Source organism: Poromitra crassiceps (genome assembly GCF_964638095.1).
Source record: "Poromitra crassiceps genome assembly, chromosome: 9".
Lineage (NCBI taxonomy): Eukaryota > Metazoa > Chordata > Actinopteri > Beryciformes > Melamphaidae > Poromitra > Poromitra crassiceps.
The window spans coordinates 17865805-17883304 of NC_139630.1; the positions used below are offsets into that span (position 1 = coordinate 17865805).

General features: G+C 43.9%; 1 protein-coding gene across 1 annotated transcript in view; it reads left to right on the top strand.

Moving 5' to 3' along the window:
• Positions 1-17500, top strand: part of LOC310782196 (DNA (cytosine-5)-methyltransferase 3A-like) — a gene marked incomplete at both ends in the record, with an annotated part of 119659 nt that overhangs the window by 29840 nt on the left and 72319 nt on the right. The window contains 3 exons of the mRNA XM_083642882.1: positions 9240-9357; positions 14468-14505; positions 14970-15086. Of these exons, the coding sequence (XP_083499008.1) occupies positions 9240-9357; positions 14468-14505; positions 14970-15086 (273 nt within the window). The remainder of the gene's footprint in view (positions 1-9239; positions 9358-14467; positions 14506-14969; positions 15087-17500) is intronic.

Genomic DNA, 17500 nt, shown 5'->3' on the forward strand with positions numbered 1-17500 from the left:
AGCAGCATAAGCACATGTATCAGTGTGGACTTTGTATCAGCAGCATAAGCACATGTATCAGTGTTGACTTTGTATCAGCAGCATAAGCACATGTATCAGTGCCTTGACTTTGTATCAGCAGCATAAGTACATGTATCAGTGCCTTGACTTTGTATCAGCAGCATAAGCACATGTATCAGTGTTGACTTTGTATCAGCAGCATAAGCACATGTATTAGGGTTGACTTTGTATCAGCAGCATAAGCACATGTATCAGTGTTGACTTTGTATCAGCAGCATAAGCACATGTATCAGTGTGGACTTTGTATCAGCAGCATAAGCACATGTATCAGTGTTGACTTTGTATCAGCAGCATAAGCACATGTATCAGTGCCTTGACTTTGTATCAGCAGCATAAGTACATGTATCAGTGCCTTGACTTTGTATCAGCAGCATAAGCACATGTATCAGTGTTGACTTTGTATCAGCAGCATAAGCACATGTATCAGTGTTGACTTTGTATCAGCAGCATAAGCACATGTATCAGTGTTGACTTTGTATCAGCAGCATAAGCACATGTATCAGTGTTGACTTTGTATCAGCAGCATAAGCACATGTATCAGTGTTGACTTTGTATCAGCAGCATAAACACATGTATCAGTGTTGACTTTGTATCAGCAGCATAAGTACATGTATCAGTGCCTTGACTTTGTATCAGCAGCATAAGCACATGTATCAGTGTTGACTTTGTATCAGCAGCATAAGCACATGTATCAGTGTTGACTTTGTATCAGCAGCATAAGCACATGTATCAGTATTGACTTTGTATCAGCAGCATAAGCACATGTATCAGTGTTGACTTTGTATCAGCAGCATAAGCACATGTATCAGTGTTGACTTTGTATCAGCAGCATAAGCACATGTATCAGTGTTGACTTTGTATCAGCAGCATAAGCACATGTATCAGTGTTGACTTTGTATCAGCAGCATAAGCACATGTATCAGTGTTGACTTTGTATCAGCAGCATAAACACATGTATCAGTGTTGACTTTGTATCAGCAGCATAAGTACATGTATCAGTGCCTTGACTTTGTATCAGCAGCATAAGCACATGTATCAGTGTTGACTTTGTATCAGCAGCATAAGCACATGTATCAGTGTTGACTTTGTATCAGCAGCATAAGCACATGTATCAGTATTGACTTTGTATCAGCAGCATAAGCACATGTATCAGTGTTGACTTTGTATCAGCAGCATAAGCACATGTATCAGTGTTGACTTTGTATCAGCAGCATAAGCACATGTATCAGTGTTGACTTTGTATCAGCAGCATAAGTACATGTATCAGTGTTGACTTTGTATCAGCAGCATAAGCACATGTATCAGTGTTGACTTTGTATCAGCAGCATAAGTACATGTATCAGTGCCTTGACTTTGTATCAGCAGCATAAGCACATGTATCAGTGTTGACTTTGTATCAGCAGCATAAGCACATGTATCAGTGTTGACTTTGTATCAGCAGCATAAGTACATGTATCAGTGCCTTGACTTTGTATCAGCAGCATAAGCACATGTATCAGTATTGACTTTGTATCAGCAGCATAAGCACATGTATCAGTGTTGACTTTGTATCAGCAGCATAAACACATGTATCAGTGTTGACTTTGTATCAGCAGCATAAGCACATGTATCAGTGTTGACTTTGTATCAGCAGCATAAACACATGTATCAGTGTTGACTTTGTATCAGCAGCATAAGCACATGTATCAGTGCCTTGACTTTGTATCAGCAGCATAAACACATGTATCAGTGTTGACTTTGTATCAGCAACATAAGCACATGTATCAGTGTTGACTTTGTATCAGCAACATAAGCACATGTATCAGTGTTGACTTTGTATCAGCAGCATAGAGACACAGCATGCAGTGTCTCTATAGAGTACCTCTTTACAGAGTAAGGATCTACAAGGACTCCTGTATTCCTAATGCAATTAATGTAGTCAATAACTGCGGCTCAGGAGGTAGAGCGCGTCGTCCACTAACCAGAAGGTCGGTGGTTCGATCCCCGGCTCCTCCATGTCAAAGTGTCCTTGGGCAAGACACTGAAGAACCCCAAATTGCTCCCGATGGCTGTGCCAGCACCCTGCGTGGCAGCTGGCCGCCTTCGATGGGTGAATGTAGGCACATTGTAAAGCGCTTTGGATAAAAGCGCTATATAAATGCAGTCCATTTACCATTTACCAATAAACTACAGTAATGTGAACAGGGGACATGAGAACGGAGGAGTGCAATACTGACTAATCTATGATGTGATGCGTGATGTGTGTGTGTGTGTGTGGGGGTGTGTGTCACTGGGCTGTAGACATGTCTGTGCTTTTTGTGGCTTTTATGTAATTTTTGTAGAGATGTTTGTGTTTTTATGTAATTGGGTGAGACCAATGACACATTTCCTGCCTTGGCTGGACAATAAAGTTTTCTCTATTCTATTCTATTCTATTCTACAAATAAAAGGTAATTTCATATAGCTCTACATGAAAGGACTTTTTTTTCTTTTTCTTTTACCAAAGTGGGCATGACTTTAGCTGTCTCTATATGAATATGTTTTGCCTCATCGGCCCTGCTTGTCTTAGTGGAGGGAAGGGCTACACACACACACACGCACACACACACGCACACACACACACACACACACACACACACACACACACACACACACATACACACACTGTATGAGAACTGCTGTGGTCAATACACCTCATCATCAGCTGTAGGCTTTCCGCTTGTCATGCTTTGACATGACATGACATCACATGACATGACATTACATCGCATGACATCACATGACATCACATGACATGACATGACATGACATCACATGTCATGACATGACATGACATTACATTACATCACATGTCATCACATGACATGACATCACATGACATGACATGACATGACATGACATTACATTACATCACATGTCATCACATCACATGACATGACATCACATCACATCACATGACATCACATCACATCACATCACATGACATGACATGACATTACATTACATCACATGTCATCACATCACATGACATGACATGACATGACATGACATGACATCACATGACATGACATGACATGACATTACATTACATCACATGTCATCACATGACATGACATGACATTACATCACATGTCATCACATGACATGACATCACATCACATCACATCACATCACATCACATCACATGACATGACATGACATTACATTACATCACATCACATCACATCACATGACATGACATGACATGACATGACATGACATGACATGACATTACATGACATTACATCACATCACATGACATGACATGACATGACATGACATTACCATTGTTCATCATGGTCAGAAAAAGAGATTTGTTGCCAGTTGCTGGAAAGTTGCTAAATGTAGCAACAATGTCACCGTCTCACCGAGTTGGCAGCAGTGTCTGTGAGCATCACTATTATGAGGCTACAGAATGAGCTTCACACTGGATGTGTGTGTGTGTGTGTGTGTGTGTGGCTGTGTGTGTGGCTGTGTGTGTGGCTGTGTGTGTGTGTGTGTGTGTGTGTGTGTGTGTGAGTGGCAAGAGCTCAAAGAGGGCAAACCAGGGCTGTTACATCATTGTGGTTGCTATGCAATTAGCAAAGTAGCTTTAATTAACTGAACCCTGAGCTAACGAAGGGGATCACGCTGTTGAAAATGAAAATGGAAAAGAGAAAGTTAGTGATTGCTCCGCTTGCACTTGAAGAAGAGAATGGGAGCTTGTTCTGAGAGGAAGGATGTAGTCCTTGTGCACCATAAAAAATAATAATAACAAAAAATAATACATAAATATATATATATATATATATATATATATATCCGCCTGTTCTATTAGAGGAAAGTTTTTGTCCACTAACGCAATTTTAGAGGTCAAAGGTAATTTTCCCCCCCTTGTGTTTCTTCATCACCATCATCCCTCATCCCTCACCACCATCACAATCAGTAGGTACATTCACCCATTCACACACCGATGGCGGCAGGCTACCACGCAGGGTGCTGGCACACCATCAGGAGCAATTTGGGGTTCAGTATCTTGCCCAAGGACACTTCGACATGCAGACTGGAGGAGCCGGGAATCGAACCACCGACCTCTTTTATCCAAAGCGATTAGTGGACGACCCGCTCTACCTCCTGAGCTACAGCCGCCCCATACTTAATCCTGGGTAACATGACACCAGTGAGTGTCAGAAGCTCCAGGCTCTGCTGTGTGTCTCTGGCTCTCTGATGCTGACATGATGGCTGCTAAAGTTGAGACATGTTGGGCTGCGAGCGCCCTGGGCAGCTTCAGCACCACAACACAACATGTATCAAACACCAGGCCCATTGTTTGGAGCACACATGCACTGGGGGGAAAAAGGTGCATACTGTGCACATGTTTCTGCACATTTCCTCCATCACTAAATCTGATATTGTGAACAAACAGCTACAATGCATACTGTATTTACTTGCATCTGTTTCTGCTATAACGTCAATTACTACAGTATATTATTATATTATATTAGTATAACATGTTATTTAAGCAATATAGCATGAGAGCTAGTGTGTTGTGGCAAATATATCCCGCTGTGGATATATTTGCGCAGCGGGATATATGCCACAACACACGCTGCTCGAGTGCTATATTGCTTTTATAAAACGGTTTCCAAGTATGATAATATAATAATAATAATAATAATACTATAAGTCCGACTGGCATGGTATTCTGATAGAGTCAGTTGAAACACTACTGTAAGGCGGGACCGCAAGAACGTGCGGGTGATTTGATTGGATCGTTCTGGAGACTGAAGTTGACATTGGCCAATCCTGGCGCTTGCTGAGAAGCTGAGAGCTTTCTGGAAAGCCCGACACGCAGCTCGAGCGCAGCGCTGCATTCTCAGCACTTGCTGAGAAGCTGAGTGCTTTCTGCAAAGCCCGACACCAACTAACGTTACGGCGTTGAATGCGGGCTTAAATGCGGGGTTAACAGCCTTTTTTTTGCAAAGAAGACATTAGCCCGCGTCTATTCTTGTACAAAACATAATTTTCTGCGAAGTATTAGTAAAGTTATAAGCGAAGATCGATTCACAAGGATCCGACAGCTGTCTCCGCCATTTGTTTTTTTTGAGGTAACCAAAGGCTTTTAGTAAGAGAGTTGCCATGGCAACCAATAACCCATGGCCATGGGTTATTGGAGTGGGTTACTGGATTTATACAATGGCTGTGAACCAATCAGATTGCTTGATTTGAGAGAGCCGTTTTATAATACAGTATAATACTGTCATAAAAAGCCTATAGATATAAAACAGGGGGTAGGACTTGATAAGTATTAACTTCTTCCTACTCCTTTTGGGCATGATAAACAAATGTAAATTGATTGTGAATTTGCTGTCTATTATATGCTGTGAATTCCAATTGACTATGATTGTTTGGCACTTCTTGCCTATATTTATTTTATTTTGTTTTGTTTTTGTTTTCACCATGTTCGAAATAAATCTAATCTAATCTAATCTACTACCAAATGCACATTTGCTTCAACCTTTTTTTTTGCTAATGAATTTGCTAATACCTTTATTAAGTATTGACTTGTTCTATGATTTTCATCTTGGTGTCATCGTGGTTCCCCCCAGTCCTCTCTATTGCTTTCTTGTTAGCTCGATCCTGTTCACTGCTGTAGCGACTCGAGCACCCAGTGTCTCAGGGATCATTCAGGTTTCCTGCAATGTAAACGCTGTGCGTCTCTTGATATGGCTTCAGACGCTCTGGCAAAGCGCACAGGAAGCCAGCTAGACTTTCCACAGCTCTCCTTTCATTCAACATCAGGCTTACTACACATCTATGGTGTGCCTCAGAAGCAGGAAGTCAGGCTTACTACATGTCATCGATGGTGTGCCTCAGAAGCAGGAAGTGGTTGTTGGAGAGATGCTGAGACGAGAGGAAGTGAGAGAAACGGCTAGGGCATATGTGTGAAGTACTTAAGCGCGTGTGTTTGTGTGTGTATCTGTTGTGTGTGTGTGTGTATGTGTTGTGTGTCTATGGGCACGCGCGCGCATGTGTGTGTATGTCGTGTGTGGGAATTTAAACCTGATGATGATTTGCAGCTACATAACGTTCCCCTCGCTCTGTCGTTCCATCCCCACATGCTGCTCTTTCAGATGTTATACACCAGTAATATATAATATATAATACAGTAATACTGTGTACACAGTATTATACTGTACGTGGTGTAGGCGTGTCCCAGGCGTGTCTGTGCGCCTCTTAGCCTATCATCTGCCTCCCGCAAGTGTCATTTTGCGCTCTGGCGAAGATACCGTTGGTATGTTCCGAGCGTAAACACAGCAGGTTTGGGCATTGCCCGTTCCAAAATAGGTGTTCCAGCGCAACGTGTTAGAAAAAGGGGCCTTGGGTGCTCTCAATTTTAACGCCACCTAAAAGCAGGTCTTAGCGCAAAAAACCCCACTACGCCGCGCAGACAGTATTCTCCGCGCAGTGCAGGAAATCCTTGCTTGGATACCATTACGCACGGCATGGATGTCACTCTCCACTCCGCGCCTGCACACACTCTTCTCTCCTCGGAATGCCACGTTGATTTTCAACTATAGCCTACCTACATTGCAGAAAAAACACACCTTGATTTAAAAATGAGAATTTGTTTGTCATGGTTTTATTAGGCTACATAATTCCCGACCATACAGGTTTGTGGTGCAGTGACGTAACAGTAGATTGCTTTTGAGAAAGTTGTTGTGCCAAGCTGCCTCTCCTCACCCTGGCCGGTCGGTCCAAAACCCCCAGGGCACCGGCCCACTTTTTGGCACAACACCTGTACTGTCCAGCCAGTACACTAACCTCTTTCCCTGCACGCATGCAAGACCAGCTTCTCCACAGCGTGGATGGCGTGACCGCAGTCAATGGCTTAACCAGAGTGGACAATTCTGACACAGGCTATTGAAATAGGCTAGAAGTAAAATCTCACACATTCCTACCCTATTAAAGAAACACATATTTTTAGATGTGTAGGCCTATGTTATATCCTATATGAACCAAACGTCTAATTACAGTAAGAGCACGCTTTGGGACATCACTGCGTTATTGCGTGGCAGCCCTCTCTCTCTTCCCTCTCTCGTCCCCCCCCCCCCCCTCTCTCTCTCTCTCTCTCTCTCTCTCTCACCCTCTCTTTTCTCTCTCGCTCTGTTTCTCTGCTTGCTCTCAGCAAGAAAGAAGCTGGTGTCACTGACGTGAAGGCGGTGACGCTGTGGCTTTTAAGGGGAATGATCTCTTGTGTTTTGGGCATAAACACGCCTGTGGAGGTTTACGCCGAGATGCGCCGAGATGACGTGAAGCGCAGCGGGCCGACACACCCACAATTAGGGCTTTGCGTGGGGCGGCTTTAGCTCAGGAGGTAGAGCGGGTCGGCCAATGACGCAAGGGTTGGCGGTTCGATCCCCGCTCCCTCCCAGCTGCTGTTGTTGTGTCCTTGGGCAAGACACTTAACCCTCCTTGCTCCCGATGGTGTGTAGGCACCCTGCGTGGCAGCCTGCCGCCATCGGTGTATGAATGGGTGAATGTAGACTACCTACTGATTGTAAAGCGCTTTGGATAAAAGCGCTATATAAATGCAGGCCATTTACCATTTACCACTATGTGTAATACTGCGTACACTATGTGTTAGTATGTATGTACAAGTAAGTACTTACCAAGAACTGAAGAACATACATTTCCCCCTCCTGGATGATAGTCACTTTTTATCTCATGCTTTATGGGACAAAACGTTGCCTACGCACAAAAGTCTGGTTCTGCAGAACCTGAGAGGCAAGTGAGACGGATCAATAGATCTTTTCCTTACTCAAGCTTTATTTATACAGACTGAGTCTCACAGAGAAATGCTGTCTTTTTCAGGAGCTCCTTGTTCACATTCACACACACACTCACACCTAGAAGCTGACCAGTACAACCACAGTCTGATCTGCTGCCCACTGATCAGCTCCACTGGAGCGGTTTGGGTTAGGGGCCTTGCTCAAGGGCACCTCAGTGGTGGTAAAGAGGGAGGGGCAAGCACTGCTTTTTCACTTTCCCCACCCAGATTTATCCTGCCGGTCCCGGGGATTGAACCGACGACCTTCCGGTCACTTCTCTAACCTATAGGCCGCCACTGCCCCTGCTTGTGTTCCTGTCAGAAGTGTGTGCGCCGGGCCGGCGTACTGCAGTCTCCCCCGAGGCCCTTTTGTGTTCTGTGCCTTTTATAGTCCTTCTCACCTGCTCATTACAGTCTTTGTGGGCTTGTTAGCTAGCGTTAGCGTAGCCTTTGAGCTCCGCGCTCACCCCTGCTCTCCCCTCTTCTCTACCCACCTATAAAACCTGTTAGCCTGTTAGCGACACAGCCATAAAAAAGAGCTGGGAAAAAAACTGTTAGCCTTTCGGGGCAGCCGCATGATTAGGGTTTAGCATCGTTAAACAAGCTAAACAAGCTAGCTGTCAAGCTAACCGCTAAGCTGGTGAATTCCATGAGACGCACGCAGGAGATTGAATGAGATGCGAAGAATTCCAGCTCTGGGATCGCAGTCTCAATATGTTCTAGCGTCATGACTCATGACTATACTTTAGTTTGAAAGTTGATTTTTCGGAGTATGCTGATTGCTGATGGAGGTTAGCTTGCACTGTATTTGGCAGCCTAATGTTGTGAGAGGCTAGCATCATTTAACACAGAGAGGCCCTGATACCTGTGCTCGTTAATGGACTGCTGTCGTTAGTGCTGTAGACATCAATAATTCTCCCCCTCTCATCTCATAGATGTGTGTGCGTGTGTGTGTGTGTGTGTGTGTGCGTGTGTGTGCATGTGTGTGTGTGTGTCGGGGTCGGGTTAGGCTCATTTGCACTGATCATGTGCAGACGCTGTCCCTTGGGGCGTACCTGCTTTGCATTGCACTAACAAGGTCGGACTAATAGGTGTGTGTCTGTATTATAATAGCTCTATGATGCACGTGTGTATTGATGTATTTTATGTGTGTGTGTGCGTGTGAGTGTGTGTGCGTGTGAGTGTGTGTGCGTGTGAGTGTGTGTGCGTGTGTGAGAGAGGGAGTGGGTATGCATATTACAATAACTATGATGTGTGTGCGCGCGTCTGTGTGCGATTATTATGTCTGTGGAGGCCTTTGATAAGTGGCGGCGCGGCGGGCAGCTTTGACTGTGCTCCGTCTCTTTCCCAGGAGATGGTGACCTCTGACCCCTGTGCAAACGCCCCCCCAACCCCACCCGAAGAGTGCGACCCCTCCCCCTCCCCTCGCAGGAAGCGCGGGCGTCGGAAACTAGAGCACCCCGAGAGGCGTAAGGACATAACATTTAATGCACACCTACTATTGCTAAAACAGTACGACTGTGCACACCTCCTATTGCTAAAACAGTACGACTGTGCACACCTCCTATTGCTAAAACAGTACGACTGTGCACACCTCCTATTGCTAAAACAGTACGACTGTGCACACCTCCTATTGCTAAAACAGTACGACTGTGCACACCTACTATTGCTAAAACAGTACGACTGTGCACACCTACTATTGCTAAAACAGTACGACTGTGCACACCTACTACTGCTAAAACAGTACGACTGTGCACACCTACTATTGCTAAAACAGTACGACTGTACACACCTACTATTGCTAAAACAGTACGACTGTGCACACCTATTGCTAAAACAGTACGACTGTGCACACCTATTGCTAAAACAGTACGACTGTACACACCTACTATTGCTAAAACAGTACGACTGTGCACACCTATTGCTAAAACAGTATGACTGTGCACACCTATTGCTAAAACAGTACGACTGTGCACACCTATTGCTAAAACAGTACGACTGTGCACACCTACTATTGCTAAAACAGTACGACTGTGCACACCTATTGCTAAAACAGTACGACTGTGCACACCTATTGCTAAAACAGTATGACTGTGCACACCTATTGCTAAAACAGTACGACTGTGCACACCTATTGCTAAAACAGTACGACTGTGCACACCTATTGCTAAAACAGTACGACTGTGCACACCTATTGCTAAAACAGTACGACTGTGCACACCTACTATTGCTAAAACAGTACGACTGTGCACACCTATTGCTAAAACAGTACGACTGTGCACACCTATTGCTAAAACAGTATGACTGTGCACACCTATTGCTAAAACAGTACGACTGTGCACACCTATTGCTAAAACAGTACGACTGTGCACACCTACTATTGCTAAAACAGTACGACTGTGCACACCTATTGCTAAAACAGTACGACTGTGCACACCTACTATTGCTAAAACAGTACGACTGTGCACACCTATTGCTAAAACAGTACGACTGTGCACACCTATTGCTAAAACAGTATGGCTGTGCACACCTACTATTGCTAAAACAGTACGACTGTGCACACCTACTATTGCTAAAACAGTACGACTGTGCACACCTATTGCTAAAACAGTACGACTGTACACACCTACTATTGCTAAAACAGTACGACTGTGCACAGCACAGCTATTGCTAAAACAGTACGACTGTGCACACCTATTGCTAAAACAGTACGACTGTGCACACCTACTATTGCTAAAACAGTACGACTGTGCACACCTACTATTGCTAAAACAGTACGACTGTGCACACCTACTATTGCTAAAACAGTACGACTGTACACACCTACTATTGCTAAAACAGTACGACTGTGCACAGCACAGCTATTGCTAAAACAGTACGACTGTGCACACCTATTGCTAAAACAGTACGACTGTGCACACCTACTATTGCTAAAACAGTACGACTGTGCACACCTACTATTGCTAAAACAGTACGAGTGTACACACCTACTATTGCTAAAACAGTACGACTGTGCACACCTATTGCTAAAACAGTACGACTGTGCACACCTACTATTGCTAAAACAGTACGACTGTGCACACCTACTATTGCTAAAACAGTACGACTGTACACACCTCCTATTGCTAAAACAGTACGACTGTACACACCTACTATTGCTAAAACAGTACGACTGTGCACAGCACAGCTATTGCTAAAACAGTACGACTGTGCACACCTATTGCTAAAACAGTACGACTGTGCACACCTACTATTGCTAAAACAGTACGACTGTGCACACCTACTACTGCTAAAACAGTACGATTGTACACACCTATTGCTAAAACAGCACGACTGTACACACCTATTACTGCTAAAACAGTACGACTGTACACACCTACTATTGCTAAAACAGTACGACTGTGCACACCTACTATTGCTAAAACAGTACGACTGTGCACACCTACTATTGCTAAAACAGTACGACTGTACACACCTACTATTGCTAAAACAGTACGACTGTACACACCTACTATTGCTAAAACAGTACGACTGTGCACACCTATTGCTAAAACAGTACGACTGTGCACACCTACTATTGCTAAAACAGTACGACTGTGCACACCTACTATTGCTAAAACAGTACGACTGTGCACAGCACAGCTATTGCTAAAACAGTACGACTGTGCACACCTACTATTGCTAAAACAGTACGACTGTGCACACCTATTGCTAAAACAGTACGACTGTGCACACCTATTGCTAAAACAGTACGACTGTGCACACCTACTATTGCTAAAACAGTACGACTGTGCACACCTACTACTGCTAAAACAGTACGACTGTACACACCTATTGCTAAAACAGTACGACTGTGCACACCTACTACTGCTAAAACAGTACGACTGTGCACACCTATTGCTAAAACAGTACGACTGTGCACACCTACTATTGCTAAAACAGTACGACTGTGCACACCTATTACTGCTAAAACAGTACGACTGTACACACCTACTATTGCTAAAACAGTACGACTGTGCACACCTACTATTGCTAAAACAGTACGACTGTGCACAGCTCCTATTGCTAAAACAGTACGACTGTGCACACCTACTATTGCTAAAACAGTACGACTGTGCACACCTATTGCTAAAACAGTACGACTGTGCACACTTACTATTGCTAAAACAGTACGACTGTGCACACCTACTATAGCTAAAACAGTACGACTGTGCACACCTACTATTGCTAAAACAGTACGACTGTGCACACCTACTACTGCTAAAACAGTACGGCTGTGCACACCTCCTATTGCTAAAACAGTACGACTGTGCACACCTACTATTGCTAAAACAGTACGACTGTGCACACTTACTATTGCTAAAACAGTATGACTGTGCACACCTCCTATTGCTAAAACAGTACGACTGTACACACTTACTATTGCTAAAACAGTACGACTGTGCACACCTACTATTGCTAAAACAGTACGACTGTGCACACCTACTATTGCTAAAACAGTACGACTGTGCACACCTACTATTGCTAAAACAGTACGACTGTGCACACCTACTACTGCTAAAACAGTACGACTGTGCACACCTATTACTGCTAAAACAGTACGACTGTGCACACCTACTATTGCTAAAACAGTACGACTGTGCACACCTACTATTGCTAAAACAGTACGACTGTGCACACCTATTACTGCTAAAACAGTACGACTGTGCACACCTCCTACTGCTAAAACAGTATGACTGTGCACACCTACTACTGCTAAAACAGTATGACTGTGCACACCTACTACTGCTAAAACAGTACGACTGTGCACACCTATTGCTAAAACAGTATGACTGTGCACACCTACTATTGCTAAAACAGTATGACTGTGCACACCTATTGCTAAAACAGTACGACTGTGCACACCTACTATTGCTAAAACAGTACGACTGTGCACACCTACTATTGCTAAAACAGTACGGCTGTGCACACCTACTACTGCTAAAACAGTACGACTGTGCACACCTACTATTGCTAAAACAGTACGACTGTGCACACCTACTATTGCTAAAACAGTACGACTGTGCACACCTATTGCTAAAACAGTACGACTGTGCACACCTACTATTGCTAAAACAGTACGACTGTGCACACCTACTATTGCTAAAACAGTATGACTGTGCACACCTACTATTGCTAAAACAGTATGACTGTGCACACCTACTATTGCTAAAACAGTATGACTGTGCACACCTATTGCTAAAACAGTACGACTGTGCACACCTACTATTGCTAAAACAGTACGACTGTGCACACCTACTACTGCTAAAACAGTACGACTGTGCACACTTACTATTGCTAAAACAGTACGACTGTGCACACCTACTATTGCTAAAACAGTACGACTGTGCACACCTACTATTGCTAAAACAGTACGACTGTGCACACCTACTATTGCTAAAACAGTACGACTGTGCCTCATCAACTAACTGATGCTGAAGATGGTGACAGGTTTACTATTTAGTGAGGGGAAATGACCAACTCAGCAAGTTAATCTGAAAATATTAAATATTCACATAAGCTTTTAGGAGGACCGACAACAGCTAAACATTGATATGTATTGTGAGGCTGGGAGATATTAGCCTGGTTAAAACCATGCAGATCTGTGAACTCACATTTTGTTTGCATGCTCCTGTACTCGCTTCATTGTTGTTATTGAGTCTATTTCTGCAACAACTGCACTTTATGGCTGTTTAAACTCAACTGCGGACAACCACGGAGGCAGCCATTACTGTTTTACCAGCGGCGTTCCTGATTGGCTGGTTACGATGTCAACTACGAGGCAGGTCCCTGATTGGCTAGAGCCCTTTGTAAAATCTGAAAGTGCCCACCCAGACCGTCTCGCAGAATGAAACACAATGTGAGTTCACGTGACCGGATGCTTTACCAGGCCGGGGCGACATGGACAAGATCAAATGTGACGATATCTTCCAACAAATACCTTGATATCGATATTGTGACAATATCGGTCTTTTCACAAAATATGTATACAATGATATATAATCATCAGTAATGTGGATATAATGATGATATATGATATAAAGTGGGTAAAGGAAAAATAATAGAACAGCTAGAACAGTCTGGTAAGTTTAGAAAATGACACCACTTTACTGTAATGCAGCCTTTACAACCAGGAAAAGACGACACTTCAACACATTGAAAATCTAAGACTCTATCTATAGTGTCATATCACAATATCAATATAATATTCATATATTGTCCAGCCCTATTTTTGAGGATGTAAAAGGTGTGTTTATATTTGCGATGTTTGCATGTTGCAACATAAAAAAAGACCTGCATTTTGAGTTCAGATCATCCAAGTTATAAAAAAAAGAATTGCGTTCAAGTCTTCCTGGGCATAATGTAAAATTCAAATCGCTTGCGATTTGTAGTATGAGCAGAGTGCATTTTCACTTCAGACGTTTCACTTCAGACGTTTGGGCAGAGTGATGAAAGCCATGGCTTCCCCTCTCCATTAGTCCTCTAGTTAAACAGGGACAAATGGGCCGTTTCCTGTAACCCACCTCTCTCCCCTTCTAGACCAGCCAGACGACACAAGCTGCCACGCCCCCAAAGAGGTGAGAGAGCCAACTGCTTCACTGCTACACACTTTCCCAACTTACAACCCCCCTAGCCAACCACTGCCGCACTCTAAGTACACTTAACAGCAGTGTAACATAGTAAGTAGTGTGTGTGTGTGTGTGTGTGTGTGTGTGTGTGTGCGTGTGCGTGTGTGTGTGTGCGTGCGTGCGTGCGTGCGTGTGTGTGTGTGTGCGTGCGCCTGTGTGTGTGTGTGTGTGTGTGTGTGTGCGTTTGTGTGCATGCGCCTGTGTGTGCGTGTGTGTGTGTGTGCGCCTGTGTGTGTGTGCGTCTGTGTGTGTGCGTCTGTGTGTGCGTGTGTGTGCGTCTGTGTGTGTGTGTGTGTGTGTGTGCGTGCGCCTGTGTGTGTGTGCGTGTGTGTGCGTCTGTGTGTGTGTGTGTGTGTGTGTGTGTGTGTGTGTGCGTGCGCCTGTGTGTGTGTGCTGGTGCCTGCCTTGCACAGGGCGAGAGCGGGAGGCTGCGGAGGAGGCCCGTTCCCAGAGTGACCTTCCAGGCTGGAGACCCCTACTACATCAGCAGGAGGCAGAAAGAGGAGTGGCTCAGTCGCTGGAAGATAGAGGTGGGAGAGAGAGAGAGAGAGAGAGAGAGAGAGAGAGAGAGAGAGACATATCTTACGCCCAGTGCAAGTGCAAGGGAAAAATCTGTGCTAGTTTCTAGCGCTCAAAATCTTTTTTCTTTTCATTAGCACTGGGTCGCTGAAACACATCCTTTACTGTACTGGTAATTCAAATAATTTATTTTATTTTATTTTGAGTGCTAGAAACTAGCAAAGATTCTGCCCTTGCACTTGCACTGGGCGTAATATATGGCCCATACACTGCGTTTACATGGACATGAGCTTACCGGTTATTATCTGGGTTTTATCCCGTAAGTGTCCCGTTTTTGTGTTTGCACATGTAAACATCAGATCCCGATTTCAGAAACCTGGATAAGTCCTTATCCTGGTTTTGAGAAACCTGGTTTGGCTAGCTGGAGTACTCCGGGATACTGCTCCATGTAGACATCTTAACCTGATCTCTGAGCGCTGCCGACTATCTGCCCAGGTGCAGCTTCAGCCAAGTGACAGAAACTTTCAAACTAAAGTTTTGTGTTTCTGCGATGAAAGAATTTAATTTACTGTTACTTTAGATGGCAGAAAGCATGGAAATACTGACCTGTCTGTGTAGTATATACAGACTACAGGACCATACTGACCTGTCTGTGTAGTATATACAGACTACAGGACCATACTGACCTGTCTGTGTAGTATATACAGACTGCAGGACCATACTGACCTGTCTGTGTAGTATATACAGACTGCAGGACCATACTGACCTGTCTGTGTAGTATATACAGACTACAGGACCATACTGACCTGTATGTAGTATATACAGACTACAGGACCATACTGACCTGTCTGTGTAGTATATACAGTCTACAGGACCATACTGACCTGTCTGTATATACAGACTGCAGGACCATACTGACCTGTATGTGTAGTATATACAGACTGCAGGACCATACTGACCTGTCTGTGTAGTATATACAGACTACAGGACCATACTGACCTGTATGTAGTATATACAGACTACAGGACCATACTGACCTGTCTGTGTAGTATATACAGTCTACAGGACCATACTGACCTGTCTGTATATACAGACTGCAGGACCATACTGACCTGTATGTGTAGTATATACAGACTGCAGGACCATACTGACCTGTATGTGTAGTATATACAGACTACAGGACCATACTGACCTGTCTGTGTAGCATATACAGACTACAGGACCATACTGACCTGTCTGTGTAGTATATACAGACTACAGGACCATACTGACCTGTCTGTGTAGTATATACAGACTACAGGACCATACTGACCTGTCTGTGTAGTATATACAGACTGCAGGACCATACTGACCTGTCTGTATATACAGACTGCAGGACCATACTGACCTGTATGTGTAGTATATACAGACTACAGGACCATACTGACCTGTCTGTATATACAGACTGCAGGACCATACTGACCTGTATGTGTAGTATATACAGACTACAGGACCATACTGACCTGTCTGTGTAGTATATACAGACTGCAGGACCATACTGACCTGTCTGTATATACAGACTGCAGGACCATACTGACCTGTCTGTGTAGTATATACAGACTACAGGACCATACTGACCTGTCTGTGTAGTATATACAGACTACAGGACCATACTGACCTGTCTGTGTAGTATATACAGACTACAGGACCATACTGACCTGTATGTGTAGTATATACAGACTACAGGACCATACTGACCTGTCTGTGTAGTATATACAGACTACAGGACCATACTGACCTGTATGTGTCATATATACAGACTGCAGGACCATACTGACCTGTCTGTGTAGTATATACAGACTGCAGGACCATACTGACCTGTCTGTATATACAGACTACAGCACCATACTGACCTGTATGTGTAGTATATACAGACTACAGGACCATACTGACCTGTATGTGTAGTATATACAGACTACAGGACCATACTGACCTGTATGTGTAGTATATACAGACTACAGGACCATACTGACCTGTATGTGTAGTATATACAGACTACAGGACCATACTGACCTGTATGTGTAGTATATACAGACTACAGGACCATACTGACCTGTATGTGTAGTATATACAGACTACAGGACCATACTGACCTGTCTGTGTAGTATATACAGACTACAGGACCATACTGACCTGTCTGTGTAGTATATACAGACTACAGGACCATACTGACCTGTCTGTGTAGTATATACAGACTACAGGACCATACTGACCTGTCTGTGTAGTATATACAGACTACAGGACCATACTGACCTGTCTGTGTAGTATATACAGACTACAGGACCATACTGACTAGGGATGTCAACGGTTAACCGTTAATCGATTAACCGTCGCTAACGTTGTTCGGTTATTGCTGTCGGTCTATCAGTTAATATTTAATTTTTTT